The sequence below is a fragment of the Gallinula chloropus genome (genome assembly GCF_964237585.1).
Source record: "Gallinula chloropus genome assembly, chromosome: 3".
Lineage (NCBI taxonomy): Eukaryota > Metazoa > Chordata > Aves > Gruiformes > Rallidae > Gallinula > Gallinula chloropus.
In genome coordinates this window covers 26,706,491-26,730,812 of record NC_140087.1, presented here as the reverse complement: position 1 = coordinate 26,730,812, position 24,322 = coordinate 26,706,491, and the positions used below count along the sequence as shown (strand labels likewise).

At 38.5% G+C, this 24,322-nt stretch overlaps 1 protein-coding gene across 1 annotated transcript in view; it reads right to left on the bottom strand.

Moving 5' to 3' along the window:
- The window catches only part of ADGRG6 (adhesion G protein-coupled receptor G6), a gene marked incomplete at both ends in the record, with an annotated part of 104,252 nt that overhangs the window by 48,332 nt on the left and 31,598 nt on the right, over positions 1 to 24,322 (bottom strand). Inside the window, 4 exons of the mRNA XM_084261725.1 lie at positions 6,844 to 6,927; positions 10,003 to 10,071; positions 14,763 to 15,383; positions 20,494 to 20,835. Coding sequence (XP_084117851.1) covers positions 6,844 to 6,927; positions 10,003 to 10,071; positions 14,763 to 15,383; positions 20,494 to 20,835 — 1,116 coding nt within the window. The remainder of the gene's footprint in view (positions 1 to 6,843; positions 6,928 to 10,002; positions 10,072 to 14,762; positions 15,384 to 20,493; positions 20,836 to 24,322) is intronic.

The window sequence follows — 24,322 nt, the reverse complement described above, 5'->3', positions numbered from 1 at the left end:
ATGTCATGAATTTCAAAAGTAATCCATAACACGGATAAACTCTGCTCCCACTCATATTATTACCATTCAGAATGCAACCAATGCCGATTAGACTTGAAACTTCCTGAGAGTGGATAAGGCTCATAATTTGAAAGTAACAAGATAACTGAGGACAGATTTTGGTGGGAGAAGGAATATCCAGGTCTTGTTTTCACAGTACAGTCTTTGCTGTCAGGCCTGGCAATGTCCAGACAGTAGAAGAACCCACATTAGCTTTACAAAACTGGCAGCTGAACAAACCATCTTTCAGTCAGAAAATGTGTAACACTTGGCTTGAAGCAATTTTATATTCAGTAAAATTATTTTGAAATGGCACGGATTAAATACAAATTCTCTTTAAGCTCATGTTGGTGGGCAGCATTACAATTTTTCACATCTAATAAAGAACATCAAAGCATCTCACAGTTATCCTCTGTGTTAAATGACTGTACTTTTCACAAGTCTTTTTTTTTGTTTTTTCTCATTAAGCCATTAAAATTTCTGTATGCTCTAGTTGGATACAATTTACCAGCATGTGGGAGAGGTTTAACAGCTTTTTGATCAGCTCAGCTGCATGTATACACACATGTGGCACTGCTTGGTTCAGGGCTGTCACTAAAAGATGTTCTGGGTCTCAATCAGAGATTCATGAATTTATGTTAAATCTTATCTAAATCTTACAGATACACTACATAGGACATAACAGGACATGGCAACAATTATACATAAATCCCCTTCTGTCTCTTCAAAAGGAACTGCTCTATCTTTCTGAGTCTAAATAAAAGATCTTTTATTCCAGGTGGCATTTACAACTTATAGATAATAATTTTATAAGAGCTTGAAATAAAAGTAGATGGAAAAAAAACATGAAGTCAGTATTTCCCGTTATAATTGTGCATATTTGTTACTATCTTATTTGTGAGTTGGCTTCAGTGCTGCTGGCTCTTTTCATCATGGAATTGACCATGTGATCACTGAAATCAGTAAGAAAATTCCTCTGTGATAAAATACTAAATCTTTTTTTTGCAAGAAGATGGTTTGCCAGTTACCTTCTTTAGTAAGCTATGATTAAATTTTAAAAATTAGGAGAATGAACTTGCTTCCTTTGTGATTTATTGTCTTTTCTTCCTTCCCTTAACTCAGCAGATGCACAAATTTGGGGTGCAATTTAATCTGAAAATGTATTTCAGTATTTTATTATTAATGCAGTAGTTTCACATAAAAAAGAGAGAAAAACTAAGTCTTTGGAAGTAGAAAATTGGACTTTGGGAAAGTTGAAAACACTTCCAAGACTTGGATCTTATTTACATGTATATATCTCTGTATATACATGGATATATATATGTATATATATTCAACTTTCTATGTATAATGTATCTTCTATATGTGCTATACAGATATACACATACAGAAAGTGTGCATTATATATATTCTCACACATCTACATATAATCATATATATAATTAGTACCATATTTATATGATTTATATGGACAAAATCACCTCAATATAGGAATATGCAAAGTATTTTTAAAACCACACATAGTAACTACAAACTATTCAGCAGCTTCAAGATCTCCACCGGATGGTGACCTAAAGCATGTTTTAATGAGGCCAAAAAAGAACAAGAACAAAGAACTAATCTATGCTTTTAAACACTCTCAGGAGACTGCAGTGGCAGATAGTGAAAACTAAAAATCATTTCTCACTCTCCAAATTAAACAGTGGAAATCCCACCTCAAAATGCTGAGTGAAAAAAAAATATTTTTATGGGCAGAAAATTGATGAAAAGTAGCCAAAGATAATTTGAAAAAAAGAGGAAAAAAGAACCTGGGAAAACAATTCTCCCCACATCCACCACCACTACAAAAATATAATGATCAATTATGTAATAGGATTATTTTATTTTAATTCTGTTGGACAAATTATCCCAAAGTTTGTTTTGGAAAATCTTTGATTTTTGAAAGTTGAATCCTCAAAACTGTATCAATATTTTAAGTAAAAAACATTCAGACAATCTCAAACAATAAACAAGCATTAAAATGTATACATTTATACATGGCAATCCAATGTATGGTCTTCATAGTCTCATGAGAGGTCTCTTAGAGAAGTACACAAAAAATTAGCAATCACATGACTAGTGACACTATGATGCTACAATGGCACTATGATGTTACAAATTCCCTTCTATTAGTGTTAAATTACTATTCCAAAATCTTTTCATGTTCTAAATGGACCTACATCTAAAGGATGAAAGCCAGCTACTTCTACATTCAGTCTACCAACGGAATATCTAATAGAGAAGATGATCTGATGTTTTTCTACATCTAACTTAATGGCTTGACATACTGTAGTTGACCTCATGTCGACACTGGCAGCCCAGATCAGTGGAGTAACATAAACAAGATAAAAAGACTTCAGGAGAACTAGTAATTCGATTCAGTGGTGGGTAAAGGGTGGTATTTTGGCTTGTCCCAGATGGTAAATTGGCCAAGGAATGAACATGTGCAGAAACTGATGACTGATAGTATGTTACAGAAGAAGCTGGCATTTGGGACTGCATGAAAGAATGATGGATTGTGGCTGCAGGTGTCATCAGAATGCCCTTCGAGGTGGTCTCTTTGTGATGAATAACTTCACTGGATGAATATGGCACAGGTATTGCATCATTCATTATTGCAGTTCTTGATGATTCTAGTATAGATGAGGGGTTTGCAATAGGTCCATAATCAGCTTTTGCAAAATCCAAGGCACGAGTACTAGCAATATTCAGAGAAAATATTCCTTCTCTGTGCCTACTAAAGGATCCATACACCTCCCCTTCCAAATCCCATTTGGAAAGCCTCAATATGTTTGTTGATGTCAGAAGAGGAGAATTCCTTATGTCTTCATTATCACCAGCGATTTCTTGTTCTACTGCCCATAGAGAGTGTCTCAGATTATCCCCTTGATTTTCAATGGAGTTTTGACCTAAAACAATTTGATGACTTCTCAGTTTTACAGTTGTTGGCAAGCTTAATACTGCTACATCCCACTGAGGGATCAGGCTTGGAGAAATTGTATCAAGATGGTTCTGAAAATTTTGTGGAAGTGGAGGTGTGGAGTAGCTGTTAGGAGGTACACTGACTCTGAATTTTGAGGCTGAATGAAGAAGGTGTCTTAATTCCAAAGACACTGTCATTGGAAGAAAGTCAGAACTCATCCAACTGATATTTTTTAAAAAGACATCTGGATCTAGTTGCACTTTACTGCTTGCTTTATCAGTAGGATTTGTTACAGCACCATTAGCTGAAAGGCTTTGAGACTGCAGTGACCCATGAATTCTGGTACTGTTTACCAAACTCTTACTTGGTATTTTGATCCAGAGGGCAGCTTGGCTGTCCTTTGAACGTGAAGTCTGGGTTCCTGAACGTGTTGGAAGGATAGAAACAAGCTGCTGTCTGTTGTTCAGGAAAGTCATGTTGGTTTGATCACTTAGTATTTCAGTTCCAATTTGCATGTGCAAACTACTAAACAGCATTAATTTTTCTGTAGGATTTTCAAGTACTTTAGCAAAGGGACTTACTTGTACCCATACAGAGGATTGCCTCAAAGGTGCTTCCAGGGAAGAGAAAGGAAAATCAATATCAAATTTGGTGGTGGAATACATAGTTAGGTTTGCTAAGTTCATAGTTGACCGCAACTGTGATACTGTCCTGTCATTTCTTTCTGAAATTCTCTTTGAAAGGCCTGGAATAAATGAACTAAACATTTGTGCTTGCAAAGCTGATGCAGGACTAGAAAAGTTCATTTCTTCAGCCCTGTGACCTAACAATCTAATGGCAGAGGTTTGTTCAGAGACACTGTCAGACTTAGTAGGTGAACTAATGGATGGCAATCTCTCTGTTGGGGAAGAAAGCAATTTATTAAAGGAGAGCCACCATTTTTCTGATGGTTCCCCAGAAAACACTTGAGTTCCTTTTTTCAAATGATAGGAAGCAGTCCAGAAACTTGCTGCTAAAGAAGGGGAAATATCTATGTATTTTGTGGGAAAATCCAAGTAGTCTGAGTCCCAGGAGCTGTTTTCTGGTTCTAATATGGAAAAAGAAGACTCTTCATTTTCATTACTATAATGAACTGTATTTAAATTGTTCTCCAGTACTCTGTTTCTAAGGGTCCCACTTGGCTTTTCAAAAAATACTGAATGTTTTAAATAATGAGACCCGTAATTGTTATTAGATATAAATATGCTGTCACTTTCCAAATATATGTCAGTCAGTGACTGTTGATAAAGAGGCAGGGTTGTTACAACATGCTTAAGTGTTGAGCTTGTCCAGCCTGTTTCTACCAGAAGTGCTGAAAACATGAGCTGTTCTCTACTGTGTCCTACGTCTGAGTTTGTCACTTGAATGCGAGGCATAACATCTGTGTCCGTTTTTTTCATGTTTTGGAAAACCATTGTTGGGTTTGCACGTGGAGTCTCGCCAGAGGCTGAGTCTGTAACACTTCCTGAGTGACGTTCCATAATGTGTGTAGATTTTCCAAACTGAAATTCACCGTTTGGTGCTAACGTAGAAAAACTTCTCCTATCTGCTTGGCCTTCTGTCATTTCCAGGTCAAAATTTTGAGGTGTGAAGCCTAAAAACCCTAGACTACTTGTTTTGAATAATGATTCCTCATCTGTGGGTGATACAGATAAGCTAGAAAGAGAATGATATCTGTCGTCTCGAATGTCAGAGGTGATATAATGATGAGATACACTCTCACTCCACCAACTCACAGGTTCCAAGATGTTGCTTACATGCATAAAATTCGTTATGCTGCTGTTGGAGGACAAAATCCACGTGGTTTCTTGTTTGTGGTTGGTAGCAGTGCTGCTGCTAATGAGCCAGTGGAACACTGACTCAGAGCCAGGATGATCTAGCCCAACTACCAAAGTCAGTGCTGGGTCTGCATTAGGGCTTCTGCTTTGAAGAGGAGGAACTGCTGCGTTCACAAAAGGCTCTGTAACAGCATCTGCCACATCAGAAGTGCCATGAAATGAGCTTCCAGAACTATTCAATGTATTTTCACTTGGTAACTGACTGATCACAGTATTATCTAGGTCGATTTTTTCTGTAAAAGCAGCCAAGGTATGGTTGCCAGTCTCTTCAGAAGCAGCTGATGTGGACATAGTTGGAAGAAATAAGCTGTATGTGTTTTTTCTCTCTGGGTTCTCATCTGCTGAGTTTTTACTGAAACGGAGAGGCCTTTGCTTCACTGGCCAAATAATTGGGGTTGATATAATTCCTATGGTTTTGACCCCTTCTATCTTAGACTCTTGCTGCCTCTGTAGTTGAGAATGGGAAGATTCAAGTGAATTTCTCTTCATTCTGAGGTATACCGTAGCAGGAAGTCTGAATTCCTGCAGGTCTGTGTGTAGTAAGCCACATAGTTAATGGATTGAAGAAAATAAATGCAACCTAACTGTCTGCTTTTGGCTGTCTGCTCTCGGTCTAAAAATCAATTTACCAAGGGTGGAAAATGACACCAGTCTGCTGAGTGAAAATTTAATTTGCTTCTACTGTAAATTAATTTGGCTTATTTTTCTTAGTCTTGATACTTTCTTTTGGGAGGTTCAAAGAAAGGACTTAATTGTCAATTTTTTTATTCATACTAACATTAATTAGGCATTCAATTCCTTCTGTAATTACAAAAATCAAAGTTAACTGCTCATGGTGAACACAGAGTGAGTGTCTTCCCAAAAAGACAAAAAGCACAATTTGAAATAAATTATCAAGATTTTTTTCTTACTTATACAGCTTAGTAAATCAAAATGGGCTGAATTCAGATAAATTCTTTAACAGTGTCTACTGTACTACCTGACTGCCAATGTACAAGAAATTATCTGCCAAGTGGAAACATACTCCAAGAATTATAAATCCAACAGTAACAACTGATGCATTTGGGAAAATCAATCAAACAAACCAACCTTCCCCAATTCTAATTTATTCCTGTGGATCACACTGAAAAAAGAAATCTTTAAAAAAAATATCTTTAAGTCTCAGATGAAAATGGCTGAAATCTATCTGTGTGTTCATTAATAATGTTTAACAACTATCTTTAACAAACCAATAAATATTTTAGCAGCACCTCACAAAATGATGCTCAGTCTCCAGGAGACAGTGATATCATAGAATTTGAGAAAACCTCAAAAGAAATCCCTGCGTTTTTCCTGTGCTAATAATAGCCTCATTTACTAGCTGATTTTTTCCCTCAATCTTTCTAAATGAAAAGTAAACGCTATCTGATACTGTCAACATTTTCCCTAGTAAAGTCTGATCCAGCTCTACTTGAAGTCAGTGGAAAGATTCCTGTTGACTCAGTGGAAGTGGCTTTGCTCCACAGGAACGATTCCACTTGGCTCCTGCACCTGACTAGTGAGGAACAGACAATCCCAGCACACTACCACCCTAGCTGCACAAGTGGGAGCTACACAGTGCCTCACAATCTGCAGCCTTCAAACATTTCAAGAGCATGGATACTTTTGGACCCTTTTTTAAATATCCCTCTCCTTTTCCTTGTTCTTTGCACAGGTAAATACAATGGGTGACAGAAAGCAACTCCCTTTCATACAAGAGCCAGGTTAAATGTGATTGATACAAAATAAACACTGTGGGTTTTTCTGTTCTTATTTACACTATTCTTACTTGTTCCAGTGAAGTTTCTTCTGATTTATTTCAATGTAAATGAGATCAGAACCGAGATACGACCCTTGACATTATGATACTATGAAAAACACACCTTAAAATACAATAATTTTGCTCTAGACACAGTACAAGGAAAAATGTAACACAGGATTTCTTACCATTGTTTGGCTTATCGTTTCTATTAGTATCGGGCATGTTAGTGGTGACAGTGGGTGGTGTAGGAGTAGTAGCATTTACAGTAGCTGGTAATAAAGATGAGAAAGAGGTGAACTTGAATGAAATATGAATGTTAATAAGGTAAGACAAAATGGGAACAACACATGACAATGTAAAATGAAACCATCTACACACAATGCCATAAATGTTAAATAAACACATTTTTCTGCACAAAGTGATGAATGGATATGAACTGAGGTCCCAATCCTGCAATCTTCGCTTACACTGACTTCAGTGGGAGTTTTGCCAGTGTAAGGGTTGCAAGATCAGTCCTGTACTGCTTTCATAAACTCAAAATCCTCTTATGAGAGCTTCAGATCCAAACAGCTGTGCAAAGACCAGAAAATAGATCTTGTAAGTTCTAAGATGCATGCATTTAGAATATTGCTTGTGAAAACAATATTTGTCCCTACTCAGGGACTGCAGATTAAGAACAAATGCAAAACTAAACCGCCCATGTAAGGATCCAATTAACTCCATTGAACTCTGCACAATGAAGAGAATTGAAATCACACTTTGAATAGTTGGAGTAGGAAATACATTTTGAAAGCTTCATGTAGGATCTCAGCTGTACTGTTTCCACCGACACTAACAGAAGTCATCCCACACAACCCTGGCAAATGTTTCTCAGGAGAACCAGCTAGAACACTTTTTACATTCAGAGTTGAGGAGTCAGAATTGCAAATATCCCCCAGAGTGGAGTGGGATGGTGTACATGCTAGAGGAATTCAAATATCATGCTGCTAAATTTACAAATAAGAGTTTGGAAAATAACTTAATTTTATCTAGTAACTCCCAGGGAATGCAAATCCACTCACTGGTTTCTTTTTTTCTGAAAGCTCGTTTTAAAATGTAAAGGTTGGTGCAGTATAATCCAACAGTGCTACACGTTTTCTGCAGATTTTGACCAAGAACTAGCCCAGAAAGGTTAAGCAGTTGTATTTTAGTGAAGAAATTGCACCTTTGATTTTTTTTGTGGTTATTTTAGCTAACCTTTTGAGTCTGAAAGTCACAAACTCATCTCTTCTTAGGGAGCAGATTCAGGTTTCAGTGAAACAAGAAACTCAGGGAAAGAGAAAGAATGGTTGGAGACTGCAGCAAACATGTCCTGATTGGGAAAATGAATATACAAAGTGACACCCTATAGTAAAAAAAACTTTGCTTCAGTGTAACTTCAGGGCTATATTGTCTGAGAGACAAATTTTACAGCTTCTTACTGATTGCATCTTCCAGCCAGCACAGTTAAAGGAGGTATCTTCCAATGAATGAAAATATTTGCTAAGCATAATGGAAAAAAAGGCTCTTTCATCAGACTGTAGCTGACATAATCTGCATCCACAAACTTTGTTACTGGTGCTATTTCACAACACACAACAAACAAGCAAACAAAAGTAAAGGAATCCAAACTGGCCTCTCAGTTTAAAAGTCTGAAGTGCTGACAGAAACAGACAGACAGTCATCTCTTTTTGGATTTCATTATTATGAAGATAATGATGATGAGGAGGAGGAACAGGATAAATCTGATCTGCCACTTTCAAAGTGACAAACACAGACCACCAGTGACACTTTGCCAAACATTTTCTAGAGAAGGAAAGAGCATTACCTTCATGAAAGCACTCATAGTGTTTATTGAAGATGTGATGGTCTAAGAAGTTAAGAGAGGCAAGTTTGAAAGGCAGCATCTTTTATTAGAGGCAGTCTCTTCTACTAGACAAGTTAATAAAGCTGGAAGAAAGGATGAGGCTTTTAGAAATGTAGGCTTTGTTTACTGAAAGCATGTCCATTTCTGGAGCCATATTAGTTCATCTAATGAAAGATATTCTCTCTCCTTTCACACCATGCTATTTTGATAGAGGAAAAATCTCAAGAGTTCTTCCAAGAGAATAGACAAAGATCTTTGTATGGTGGCTGTATTATCCTTTATGTGTAAAAAGACTAATGCTGAATAATTCTTGCTGTCACATTTACCTAAGACATCTGAGTAGTTGTATTTAGATCACACTGTGCTTTGTGAATACAATGCCTGAAATTTACTGTTTGAAATCTGATTATGGACATAACTGGTATTTCACTTTCCCTGTGTGGACCAGAACAACAGGCTCCAAGACCCTGAAGCAAATTATCTCTGGAAAATCTAGAAGTACGCTCAAGACTGGCATAGATCTCTTACTGGCTTCCCAAGCAAAGTGCATTTTCCTTTTTATTTTTAAACTAATCTGACCTATGTTGGTTTTGAAAGACTTCTGAGACTTCCTACTCTCCTTTTCTATTTTATTCTCTCCTGCCTCCATCCTCCACCATTCAGCCTGAAAAGGGTTACTTACAGAGACATACATTTTTTGGTGCAGTTGCTGCTGCGATTAAAGTTTAACATAGCATGCCACATCATTAGGAGGTTTGTGTTCATGAAAGTATTCTAGAAATGGGCTGATGTTGTTCATGTCAAGGTTATTTTTATAGAACTTCAGCCTCTAAGCAGAGTGGAAGGAACCAATTGTCCTTGCATGTCCAATGTTTCGCATAGCATGGAAATCTTTAGGGTTCACACATTCCTTGCATTCAGCTGAGCTGACCTTTCAGGAGACCTTATGAATCCTTATATCCGGTGATTCTTACAACATTAAACCATCATTAAGTGCTGTATCAAGTGTTTCATTAGCTAACAGCTTCTGGATTTTGCAGTTTGATGTCAAATTTTTACCTGCTATCTATCTATCCTGAAAATAGCTTATTTGGGAAAAAATGAGTAACGGTCAGTTCCTTTATTTACATGTGCTCATTTTTTATTTACAGATATACCCACTTCTTATCTTGGTTAATATATTACTGTCAAAAATGTACAGGAGGAAGAGAGATGGAGAAAGAAATTAAAGCAATTGATTATTTCAGTTAATACAATGGAAACTATTTGGAAAATGTATTATCGAGGAAGTGATTCCACATTTGGTGTGTATAGGACATGCACACACTTGATGAGACTAAAGAATTCCTTTCCTTGCTATTTTTTACTACAGTTTACCTTTTTAGGGAAGAGAAATGGAATTAAAAAAATAATTAAGGACAACAAAGATGAATCTATGAAAATGACCTGGGCTTCTTACCTTGGCAAAGGCTTCCCAAATTTGCACAACTGGTTGGTTCAATTGCAGAAGGGGGAATTAGGTATGAGCCTTTAGAAAAAGAAAGACAGTTAGAAAGCTTTGGTTGCTGGGCATGAAACTATCATGTCTCAAATGTATTATACCTCACAGTGACACAGCCCTCCTTAACTCCTCTCAATGTCAAAACCAATACCACCATTTGCCTGTAAGACATAATGTGTTTTCATTTTGTTGCTGCTGAGGTATACATGAAAACCCTGCTGTCTTGCAAGTTGCATTTGCCTACATATTCTCCTCTGGTTTTCTTAGCTTTCCCTGAACAGCATCCCATTAAATGAAGGCAGCTGCGTGCACTCTGTGAAACAGCTTTATGCAGAGAGGTCAGTGTGGTTGTAGGATTTAAGCAATCTTTATGAGTAATAATGTCAACCTTGGAGTGATAACTGTGCTTTGCTGCTGTAGCACAGGTTACCCACCACACGCTTCTGAGAAATCTGACTGTGACAGACACCAACCAGATAAAAGGTGATTAAACTTGTTCCTCTGCCCAGGGCGTGGGCATGATTAATATTCTCGCAGGTATGATTTAGAAGCAGATAATGTTATATGTTTGCATCTCTACTGAATTATTCATAACAGCATGCACACACTTTGATGATCTGAAGACAAAACCGGGGTGTATAAGGATGACTGAAAAAAAAGAACTGTCATTAATTACACTTCATGTATCCCAGCAGTTCAGCTGCAGATACAGCTGCTTTTGCACACTGTGTTGAAAATAATGGGGCCATAGAGCATGGCATAATGTGAACCTACTGGGAGCACTGCCCTTTTGGCTTTTGCTTTACCGCTTCAGAATCACATTGACTCAATGATGTTCTCTCATGAAACAACGTATCCTTCCATAAAATTAAAGAGCCGCCACCCATCAGCTCGTAAAGATAGCTAGGAAAATATTTCTTGTGATGCAAGAACAAATAAGCAGGGGTCCTTTTAGTGGAAGTTGTCACGCCACAGACACTGTTACATGTCTTGCTGACAAAAATGGGGGAATTTACATGTAATCCTCAAAAAGTATTAAAACTCAGCATTAATGTGGGTTTTTTAATGGGTTAAGAAATACAACCAAATTCACTTCCTTGGAGCACTTCCTATGAACTCCAGAAAGGAAATTCTTCTAAGTGAATGTACTAAGCTCCTGCATGATTTTTTATTTTCTCTGAAATATATTTGTTAATTTTAAACAGTCAGTATCAAAACCTGCTGTAAGTTACCTCTTCTCAGTTCTCTATTCTTGAAAGTTATTAACCTGAAAGTTAGCTTGGAAAATCTGTGGCCTTTCGTAATTTCTTCATTGAGTATCAAAAAAAAAAAAAAAAAAATCGAGATTTTATTTGGTGAAACTAAAACCAAATCCAGTCCAGCGTTACAAACCACATATGTCTGAAGACTGTGCACTTTAAAGAGGAATAGTTTCAGTGAATATATTCAATAAGCTTATCAAAGTTTTAATTGGGTTGAATTTTGGTCAGACTAGATTTTGCCTCAGCGTCCACCAAGGAAAATCTAATGATTTGGATGCAAACAGGTACTCAAAATAATCTACTTTATAAAGCCAAGTGGCACGGTCAGTAATGTGAACATCAGATATGGACCTGTACTACAGATGCTTTGTGTGATATATCTTACTTCAAACATCTAAAACTCAAGACATCTAAAACTCACACATCCATATCTGCTCGTCACGCCAGACTTTCCTTATATTCAGTGGAGAGGAACAGGCACTCCTACAGCAAAAAACTTCTGACTTCACTGAGACGTCTTCTCCAATATGAGATGCACTGACCTTTGGAACAGCCTTTCTGATTTCACTATTCATAATCACCACTGAGGGCAATTAGCTCATTCAGCTGCCTAAGGCAGACAAATCCCACCCTGTGTTGTATCTGAAGATGAAATTAAGGATTCCTCTGGCCTTTGAGAATGAAGGACTCAGATGAAGCATACATGAAAAACATGCAATTGCAGGTATGGACAGACATGCACCCACATTACCCTTAAACCGAGTAGATCATATCCTGCTGTAGGTGTAGCCAGCGCAGACTTCAAAACCATTACCAGCAATTGATTAAATGCTCCTCAGTTTGCCTGCACTGAGCTCTGAACTAGTGTTATTACACCTCTATCGTTACCTAGGCTACTTGTTTTAAAATTAGTCCGGATACTCAGGCTGTGTACATATACCTTTAAATGCAAGCCGTGTGAAGGTACGGCAATAAAAACAGAATTCCGTCAAGTCTTCCAGAAACACCCCACCATGAATGCACAGCTGTGAAAACATTAGTCTAAGGAATAAATTAGGAGAAGGTAAAACTATGAAAAGATTATCTGGAACAATTTGCCAGTGTTTTTATGCTCCGTAAATCTACTTGTAAAAGCTTTGTCTCAAAACCCATGAAAATAACACCCCTTGAAAATGTAAGCACTGGTCAGGAACAGATATGTTGAGATCACTGCTAAATGCTTGGTTTGTTTTTTTTAAGTTACATGCCTCTTCCTGGGGAAGCAGCATTGGAGCTGTGCAAAAACCTCTTTTCTGCATAAATCCTTCCACTGCTGCTAAATGAAGCCTAATCAGTTAGAGTCATCTCTCCGCTGTCAGTGGTTTATTCATGGTTGGTAGCCTGACTCATCAACTCTCCTGCAGAAGGCTGGTTTTACAATGAAGGCTTTTATTCAAGAAGTTGAAAGGAAGAAAATTCTAACAATTCCAACTCTGGAATTAGAAACCATTTTTGAAATGGCAACGCACACAGTATTTTCTTTCAGGAAATACTCTGGTTTGGGAAAGCCTGTATCATAGGGGGTGATTTCACATCTTTGAAAGAAAAAGACTGGCTAGTTAGTTTTCTCATAGGCTTAGTTAGAGGAAATAACAATGAAATATATTTGACGTGGTTTGTATAGACACCGGGCCTAACATACAGATGTTACTATACGTTCTGCTGTAAGAAAACCACTGAACAATCACTTCCCAAGGAATAAAGTTGTGGAATGAAAACAAGTGGATTGTTTCTATGACTGGCTGTGATACTATGTTTGTGTCACAGGACTAGATGTCCTTTAACAGAAAGAAGGAGAAGACCCTATACTCCAGTCAAAATTAAATGAGTCTGCAACATTACAGAGGCCTTGGTAGGTTGTGGTGTCTTCATGGTATAATGATGGAAAAGAAGTAAGATTTTTCTGAGAAGTTATGTTCTGTCAGATCAGTTTGTGCTGATGGAAAATCAGCAACTTCTTTGTCCAGACTCCCTTCATCCATCATGGTCAATGTTTAGATCAGTGTTTTCTGTGTTCTGGTAGTAGTAGAAGTAGTAGGTGAAGGCATCTAGTTGATCATGCTTTTATAGAGGTGTTTCTTAAAATTTTTTGGAATGCTGAGAGCTGTCCCAGTGAGTCTAGCTGTGATTGAATACCTCAGGTTTTGCTTTGAGTTAGCTAAAACAAGAAAGATGGCTTTTTAGCCATGCTAATCCCTCATAAACTATTAGATACAGAGACTAGCACACCTTTATGATGCCAGCTTCTTTCTTAAGCTAAAATTCTCTAAGCGCTAACAGATGCTCTGTCAGAAGATGTTTATATTGACAAGATTTAAACTATGCATAGGTAGTAGTGTCAGAGGAGTGAGGGGACAACATTAGGTATGAAATGACCCTCATGGTTCAGAAAGAACCAATATTTGTAATGGATTACTTTGACATTTTGAGGGTTTTTTAAACAAATGTATATTCCTAGAACTACAACAGAAGGGCTCAAACTGTGGACATGGAGTTCAATAGCAGTTGATTTTCACAAGCATCATATATGCATCTACAGGCTTCTACTGGCCATAATTCAGAATTTCCCCTATGCATTTTAAATTATCCAAATACCTCTAAAGTTATTACTAACCAAATAAAATTGTAAAAACAAAATGGTACAAAGTGACAAACACTTTTTGTCCAAAAAATTAAAAAATGAAAAAAAATACGTTCCAGTCAAAAATTGTCACACACTCATCTATAAAAATGACACCTGGACACTTATGAGAATTAAGTTTCTGAGCCATGAACCTTACGGTTGGACAATGGACTGAAATCTGGTTTCTGGAGTTATCTACAGGAAGAAAGACCTTCAGAAATTACCAATTAAAAGATGGATTGATTATACACTGCCAGGAAGACAAAAACCAATGATTCTGATCTAAAGCTCTTCATGTCTGCCTCCTCTAATTTAATCTTTTCTCCGACTTTTCTGTCTTGAATGCACTGTTGGGTGCTGCTCCTGGCTAACCAAAGAGCAGGTACAAAAAAACCTTTACTAAATGATTAGTTAACATGCATTTCATTTCTCCAGAGACCACTGCAGTCTTACTTGAGGCTAGCAGGTACTTGCTTGTTATCCCCATTTTGTATGAGCAGAAGGCCAATAAACAAACTGTTTAGGAAAAACTTTGATCTGCAGATCTTTTCAAGCAGCAACTCAATATACTCTGGGGACTTGTTCTTCTCCTTTAATAATCAGCTCTATACCCTTTCAAAGGCTCTGTGTATGGTAGGAGTTGAGCTGAAGTCTAAGAAAGGCAAGACCTAGCTATTTTCTTTTACAAGAACTCTTTTTTTTTTTTTTTTGCCATGCTGGTGTATGATCTGTTCAGCACAATGCAGAAGTGTGGGGGGAAAACAAGCAAAGAAGATTTGGCAAGGCATACTCACCACAACTCAAATTGTTTTCTGCTTTCAGTGCTGAAGTTGGAATACTCCAGAATTCATTTTCCCAGTCTACAATGTTTCCTTTCACATCACAGCTGAGGTTGGCCAGTGTTTGCACATTCATGGTGAAATTCCAGAGGCGGAAGTTGTAAATGTCCCCATTTAGAGAGCTCACTTCATTGCTGTTAGAGCCCAGCACCAGCCTCCCGTTTCCAGGGATAACCTTGCCAAAGATACCCGGACAGTATACGATATGATAGGTACTTTTGGCATATATCCCTACGCTGCCCGAAAAGCTGTCCCCTACAATACAAAGCTGTTGAAAGGTTCCTGTGAAAAACTCTGCATTTCGGGGCAATGCATTCTCAAGAATGCACTGCGTGCCTGAGATGGACAGAAAATGGCCTTTTGTGGTCTTCCCAAAGCTGAAGAATTCTGTTGACAACACATCGGTGTAGGTGAAAACCTTCCAGTCGTCATTGTCATCGCTGCTGCTCTTGGTTGCTTCAAAGCACAGGGTAAACTGGCTAAGATCTGGCAGTGACACAGTCTCTGCCACAGACACAGCATCAACATCGGGAACCTGGGGAATGATGACTTTCTGATTCCTCAGAGACACGGCAACTAGAACCAAGAACAGATAAAGAAATTAGCAAAAATATTAATTTCATCCTACAGAAATAAAGGTAGCAGGGGTTAAAGGGACATTCATCGGGTCAAACACTCATCAGGTGGTTTTTATCACTTCAATGCACTGACAGCATACACCCAGAGGAATTTGACTTGGGACTGTGCTCAGCTGAAAACACGCAGAGTTCCTTTGCAACAGAACGGAGACTGCTGCACTACACACAGTTAACAACCCTCACATTTCACTGAGAGCAGTATTAGGGCATACTACCTACAAACTTCCAACTCATCCTCAGTTCACTTTATAAAAATTACTCCTCGTTCATCCAGAAAGGATACATTAGGCAATGGAATAAACCAGCTATTTGAAAAACACAGTGTGACCTGCTTTTAAGATATATTATTTTAATTACTTGCCTACACAACTGCGTTATACCTAAGATGTTCAGACCTTCCTGCTTGTAAATATTGCAATAGAAAAAAGACCCCAACATATTCCTTGGCAAACCAAAGACTTTTCCTCCTGAATTCAGATAATGGGGTTCTGCTAAGTATTAGACATCTCATTTTGTCCCCAGCAGCCTTCTGGTTGAATTTTGCAATCTGTGTTCATGAATATTTACATCCAGGCTGTTTGTTGACTCTTTGCTAATATTTGGGTCAGCAGTTTTGGATTTTGCACAAGTACCTAGAAATGGCAAGTCCTTTTGCAAATAGGCACTGCAGTAAGGGGACTTGGGCATGTCAGTCACGCAAAAGCACTGAGATCAACAAGCCCAGACTGCAGCAGCCCTCAGTTTTACTTCTAGATCTGTTGCTTCTATGGCACACCACATCTCTAGGAAATGTCTGCTCCCTCTCTTACATGTTTTCACAGGTATATGCTGAAAGGGAAACCTTTTTGTTAGACCTAAAGTACCTTTTTGTTACACTAACACTAATTAATCCCTAGTCTCGCCTGGGATTTTTAAGTGACCCCATAACACATACATTGATGCTACACCTGTGTGCCCTTCTCTGAATAAAATAAAAACCTTTCAATGTGAGAGGGTGAGACATGAGTGAAGTATGACTGTCATGCTACACTCAGGAAAAGGGACAGACATATGGGGTAGTATAAGGATTCTGTTTAGTCAGTGGTATTGAAATTTCTTTTTGCCAGCTGCTTGCAAAGGCTCTGAGCTCTAAACTACCATATTTGGATATACACAAGGACATAATTTGACCAATATATTATACAGTAAAAGAACATAAAGCATAGCACATTATCCACCAACCCAGCCACTGGAAAATGGGAGGGAAGAGAGAAAAATACTGAGCTTTTATAGTTACTGGATTTACTTCATAGATTTTTTTTTCTTCCCAAGGGCAAAAGTATGTTGTAACAATTTTATAGATAGAAAATGTTTTCAACTCTCCACTAAAAACAGGGGCATTTTTTTTTTGTGGGTTAATTATACTGTAAGCTGCTTTGCATAATGTGGAAAGTGTTCCAGAATACAAGGATTCAAGACTTGAAAAAGAAGAAAGCTCCTTCATGTGAGCACTGTCCAGCCTGTGTTAGGGTGATCAGGAGAGTTATGGACCACCTGGTCACATTTAAAAATACAGGGAGAGAAATAAAATAAACAGGGACAACCATGCTCCAGTACCAAACTAGCCTACTCAGCTTTGTTGTACTCATTTGACAGAATTAACCACTGGCACCTTCCCCATCCTGCGAAAGGACAAAACTGACAAGTATTTTGTCCACGTGAAGAAAACAGAACCCTGCTATTAACATTAAGTGCAGATCTCTTCCCTGACTACAGTTGCACAGATAGTCATTGTACTGATGAATTTCAGATGTCAGCATTGGAGAAGCTGGTTATTCTCTGAGGAAGAATACACATATATTGTTGGAATATTCATCCAAGTGTTCAGACTACTTTCAGAATGATGTTAAGTCATTTCTATTAGGAAAATGACTAGATTACAATGAGCAGGGGTTCTCTTGGACACACTGTTACTTACGCATGAAGTATGTACAAAAGTCTTGGCAAGCTGGACACAGCAAGAGAGACAAGCTGCAACAGTAGCTCACTGTTCTGAGATCCACATCCACTTTCAGGGCACTGCTGGGATGCCGTTGTTGCCTTTTAGAGCCCCTAGCTTACTTGCCACTCACTATCTCACATGTTGTACACCTCCAGGGAAGTCAAGTCTCTAGAGTGTATTTTACAGTCCCTTGCAGGGAAAACTGCTTTCCTGCCAGCTGACGGGCTTTTCAGCACGGTGCAGTGCTCGAGTGGTGGCTTCTGCCATTACTAGCCCCACTGCTTTCTTTCACTGAGGCTGAAAGAAATGCATCAACTTTAATGAAGTCTGCAAGTGCCCACATCCCAAATACCTGTTTGAAAATGTTCTTGTTACCAAAGCATTGAATTGCACTTTGAAGCTGGGCTACTGCAGTAGTGCTCAACTGTGCGCTAATTTCACATGACTTTGTCTCAAGCATTTCTGTGCTAACAGAGGTCTGTTGGCTCTCCTTCCTCTCCTTTTGGTGACTGAGCAACTTTTCCTCACTGGTAGAGCTATTACTTATGCAGTTAACTATTCTTAGAAGATTACTGAACATGCCAGCTCTTTGGCTGGTGTAAATCATCGCTATTTCCTTGAGACTAGCAAAGCTGCATTCATTTGCTGCAGCTGAGGAAGTGGCCCATCCATCCTGCTGTTGGTGTGTTGCAGGAGGTGACAATCAGGAAAGCCAACATTTGTGCAGGTGGCCAACTTGTTATGGATGACAGAAAGTGCTCTGTGAAATTGAGTTTGAAAAAACCCTTACATAAAACAGAGCTGAGAACAGAACGTCTTTTTTTGTGTCTGCTGATTCCCTCCCAAAATTCACTTGCCCTCTTAAATTTGTATTTCCTCTCATATGTACATACTGTATATTAGGATGTGTCATTAGTATATTTTCAAATGGCATCTCTAGCTAGCAAATTGCCGCATGGCTTTGAATGGTCCTTTACTTTCCAACTTCACCTTACTTTGTGAAACTCAAAACAACTATTTAGTTTCATTATTTACACATGATCCTTTTAGAGAAATGAAAGAAAAATTGAATATAACACTATTCCACTTGCTCTGGGAGAAATTAATGATTTTTCCCAAATTCACAGCCGTAAAAATGGTGTCACCTTGACAAAGGAGATTTGGCACTCCACTGGGTACCTGAAGTGAGGATGCATGCAATCTCTCCAATGCTTTTGAGAACGCTTTGCAAGGACAGGAGAGAACAGACCTGGTATCTGCTATTCAGATACATCTTAATTTCAGTGGGTGCATGTCCTGATGTCCCATTGTCTGCATGCTTTTATAACTTCAAAGGAAAGCAGTACATTATCATCCTTTTACCAAGTACCTTTTCTGTATCCGCTGCCAGGTTAAACATCATCATGATCTTTGTAACAATCTTCTGAACCCAATGTAATTGCACAACTGTTAGCGATAGGCAGAATACAGTCATAATTGTTCCTAGATGCATGCAGGCAGTTCTCCTGCCATCTATGGCGTAAAGCAAGATGTCAGGTGAGAGTTGCAGATTTGGAGTAATGAAACAAAATTCAGCACCCTTAGTCTAGATGCTTATCAGGACACTTTAACAGAGAGGTTCTGGGCTAGTATGTATGTGGAACATTAAAATATAAATCACCAGTGAAGATCACGGATACCTTTAGTCACACTGGGGAGAGGTCATCTTATTCAAACTGAAAGGATATCTTCCAAGACTATTTAACTTCAATGGTGCTATCGATGACTGTAAGATACTATTCAATTTGGCATGGAGGTAATATTTTTGCTTTCATAAAAATACAATACCTTTAAGTATACATACACAAGTGGTTTCCTGACTGCATCTGTGCACCTTTCCTCTCCTCCTAATTTAACACAACTGAGGGCAACACTGCATCTTTCAATTTGAATTGTGATTCATCTTATCCTTTACAGTTATACACAGACATTAAAAAATTAAAGATGAATGCAATTTAAAAATTTGCATAATCTGATTCCATATCAGCTTTATGTTCCACTTGATTTTATAACTTCTTACAACACAGCACAAGCTGCAATTTTCCAACAGAGAAGCCTTTCAGAAAATTTGCTTCAACTTTCAGAAGAGAACAAGTACTCCCAGAATTATTAATACATTCATTTAGTCAGTATGGAAGGATAAAGTTTTTTTAGTTCCTCTGCTATGATGTTTCCTCTTTTGTTTTCAGAGCTGCACAAAAATTTTGCTGGTGTAATCAGGACTACTTTTGTCTTGTAATTCCTGGGAGTTGCTATTTTAATTATTTTAAAATGCATGATATGTGCAATAAATATTTAGTAAAAACAAATCACAAGGAAGATGTGCTTATGACTGAAGAGATAACTGCAAACCTTCCTGCTCTGTGCTTTGACAGTAACCAGTTAATCAACAGAGAACATCAGTGTGCTACAATAATATAGATGCTCAATGCAATCCTAGCATTCAATGTGTGACTTCAACAAGAAGAAAGCCTACTGAGAGCATGGAACTGTAAACTGGAAAGAAAGGTTGCCATTTTGCAACGTCAATTCATGTCTGGAAGTTTGTTCTACAGGCTGGAAGAACCTCGTAGGAGTTCTCCCCACTGCACAAACTTGTCGCCCACTGTTGAGCATTTCATTGGGCCAGAGGCCCAGGCTGGCCTTGAGTCTGGCTCATCTAAATTCCCTCTTTGTGCTCCCCTTTAGTTTTCTATGTCCTTCTGGGGTATGCTCACCTGAAGGACAGGTGTCCTGCTTCCAAACCCTCTAATATAAATCTGCAGGGAGAGGCATTACTAGGCATAAAATCTTTGTGTGTGAAAAGCTTTTCTAACACACTTGACGTCATGCCCCAGAATAAAATAATTTATTTTCATCCAAAGGAAAAAAAAAAAAATTAAACAAACATACGAGAGCACTCTTGCAGCCTCCCCATCCTTTCCCTTCCCATGGAAGACTTGATTCCTTTGGAAAATGTCATTCTAATCCTACAGGACACTTCCTTCGAGCCTCTATAAAAGGGATGAAATGTTTTGGGTTCACTTACTTCGTACATAGCTGGCATTAAAACCTTTCTTCTGAATGCTGAAGTCACTTTTAAATGACACGATCATTTCATTTCCAGTAGAGTTATAGGATAATCCTTTGGCAGTGATGCCACAAAGGTTCATTGGACTTTCTCCATTGTCTAATGTCAGTGAATCATAAATGCAGCCTGGAGCTTCTTCAATGTCAAAATCGATAAATGTCAGCTGTATGATGAACCCATGAGGTGCTCGGATGATCCACTTGCATGCTTGGCTGTTGGGATAATCACTAGGGAAGCATGGAGAAGTGAAAACTCCAGAGGGGTCAGTTAGCACGGTCCTACAGTCGTAGCATCCGTAAACTGGCAATAAAAGCAGAAAAAGGCCAGAGGTCAGGAAGAGAGATAATTTAACAGGAAAGTAATCATCAACACAATAACTGAAGGGATTTCTATACAGAAAAACAGGAACAGAGATGGGAGGGGGAAAAAGGCAGAAAAAGGCCTGGTTTCTAGTGGGGACAAAGCTGGAGGAATAGTACAGCGGAAGAATATTTTATATGAGAAATTTTACGCAAAAGAAATATAAGTTATGCAGCCAAATATTCATTTGCGCACAAATATATACCTGCTACGTATACAGACCTGACAAAAGCAAAGCAAAAGCAACATTTTTGAATTCAGAAAGGGAAATGAACTCTTAAACTGAAAGATTTAAAAAGATGACTGGTATTATCTACATTTTTTGGATGCTGGTCCCATGCTGACTGGTGGCTATTGCAGCAGCTCTGTGCCATGCTATTGTTTCCAGTGGAACGCCCCTGGAATGCAGCGGCACAAGAGATGGGTTGAACAGAAGCAGAAGTGGCAGCTCTGCAGAGCTCTGTTAGTCACCAGCATTTCCAACAAATGCTGTCAACATCACCCAGAAGGTGTGAATCAACAGCAAATTATCCGCTCTCTTCCCATGCTGACTCAGCTCCATTGACACATTTGTGGCAGTCAAGCTTTAAGAAATTCTTACCCTATTCCTCATACTCTTTTGCTCACCTGCTCTGCTTATCCACAAAAATTTCAGGCCCAGTTAGTCCCCAGGCTTGCGTTTCTTGTCTGGTTTACATTTGCTCATTTATCATGTTTACTTAGTTTATTATATAATTACCATGAACTGCCTGCTGCTAAAATCCAGGCCAGTTTGTCAAAGCAGCACTGAACAAACTAGGTAGGAACTGGAAACAGCCAACAGACAGCCGAAGAAACTAACTGGCGCATATGTGCTGAATCACTTTGCAAATATTTCATTAGGCCACAATCTCATGTCGAGTACAAGTATGAAGAAATATGACAATGTGAACATACATTATTAATTGCTTAAGTTAACAGCAACTAGAAAAATTGTCAAGTCTAAACTGCATGTGGAACAGCTACAAAATAAGAACAAACGCAACAGACTTCTCCAAAGAGACCTTGATGTTTCTTTTGGCTGCTTAGGTCCTGATACTGCTCAGTTGCATTCAAATGGTGTTTGCCCTAAGCAAATGGACACTGCCTCTGAACTGGCATGGTAAAAAAAGAAACAGTTTTCATCTGCAGGGTGTATTTTACAGAGTTTTTACTTTTTTTTTTTTTGCAAATCACAAATTCATATGTCCCAAAAGAGGTAAAGAGACTATTAACTAATTGGTCTCTGAAAGTCAAATACAGGCAGGTTATACTGGAAAACATCAGTAGGATGCTTATTTGTTCAGATGTGATAAAAAAGATTGTCTGGAAGGTCTGCACTTAGTGAAGAAGTGGCACCCATGATATCAGAAAGCTTGATCTGTGTGACTAAGCCTGTCCGCCCTTAGTTTCTCTTTACACGCTCACCTGCCCTGAAACCCTGCTGTTCCATTTATTAACCAGAAAAGAAATATTTACTTATTAGTATGACGACTATAAATCCTGCAGGTGTACAAACAGATGACGGCTTCATCCAGTGGATTTTGTTCAGATAGGTGCTGGTTTTCAGAGAGCCACCCTCGAGCGAGGGAGGAACGAACAGGCAAAGCATGCTCTGAGCCACAAGCCACCACAGTCTCCTGGTCCAGTGAGAGTGAGCCTCTATGGGTAGGCAGAGCAGCTCTAAGATGGCTCCAGCTGGAAGGCTCTGTAATTCATGTTCCTGCCTTCATTATTGTTAGGATGAGAGCTACAGGGGCTGGGGATTTGGCAGCATGCAGTAACCACTCTCCTACTCATTCCTGCCAGAGAAATACATGGCACAGAGGTATCTACCTGGCCAGTTGAGAGCTTTCTCTGGGCACCCAGAAGGACGTGAAGGCAGAGTATAAGCTGTTAAGTGATGTAAATACATTTAGGAATACATGGGTGTTAATATATGTTCATTCAGCCTCAGGTCCCTAAAGTAAATCTTAAGGGCACTAATAAAGCAATGCTGGAGCAGAAAGAAAAATCTGCCACTTGCCAGTTAAATTTTACCCCTCAGATTGGTAGAATATTACACTCAGCCTGAGACCAGAAAAGTAAAATTTGTCCATCAGAACAAACATATTCTTAAGAGAAGTCTGCCTTTGCTAATTCTGTTGATCACCATCAGTAAAAACAGGACTCGTCTCTTCTATTTACCTCACTCCTGAGTATTTATCAGTGTTTCTACGCTCTGTTAAAAAAAGTCAGTACACATAACAAAAATACTTTTATCCCTGCTGTCTGCCAATGTAAGTACTAAAACATGAACGTTATTTCATTTTATTATACCCATATTGTTTTGTTGCTTTTACAGAACTAATGCAAAAAAACAACTCCTAAATTTAGGTAGGAAAATAAGTGCTCAAAACTTTACATACACAGAAGAAACAGATTTGGAGAGCAAAATAGTTTACTTTTTTGAAGTGGGTTGGCTCCATTTTGGCATAGTAGCTATTCTGTCCATGACTGCAATTTGAAGGAGAAATATCCTGTTTTCATGCAAATGTCCACAGTAGTAAGTAAAAAGAAAAGAAAAACAAACAACAAAACTATATATAAACAGAACGGTTTTGAATGGAACGTTTTGCACAGCTTCTCATGAGACAGTTATTTTTCTATAAACACCACCTATTTTACTCATTAAAGAGAAAAATTGCTGTAGCAACCTTAGGCTGTCAGCCAAGGCTGACAGATATTTTGCAATCCCATTGGCCCAGACCAGTCTTGAACTGTGAATACTGAGTACTTTTTGCAATACACACCACAAACATTTCTACAAACAATCTGAGATATTTTATTGATCCTAATAGGAACAAATGTAGGTATGATTTTCTTGGTCAGGAACCCCAGATACACAGAATCTGCCTGTCAAGTATTTTTTATCATGCTGGGTCACAGGTAATTCACCCTCTAAATATATTTTACCAAAAAAAAGCCTTCATTTTTTTTCTCCCTCTCTTTTAGAATCATAGAATATGTTAGGTGGTAAGGGACCTTTAGAGGTCATGTAGTCCAACCCCCCTGCGATAAGCAGGGACAACTTCACCAGATCAGGTCATTGAGAGTCCCATCAAGCCTGACCTAGAATATGTCCAGGGATGGGGCCTCCACCACCTCTCTGGGCAACCTGTTCCAGTGATCCACCACCCTCATACTGAAGAATTTTTTCCTAATGTCCAACCTAAATCTACCCTTTTCTAGTTTAAAAAGTTACCCCTCATCCCAGTGGTACATTACCCCTCATTACATTATTGCTACTGTTACCCCTCATCCTGTTTTCTTCCCCAAACCAAAATAAATACCCTCCCACGTAGTAAAATCGAACAATTTCAACAGTTTCACTAGGCAATTCATTTGTCTCCATCATGAGAACCCCCTA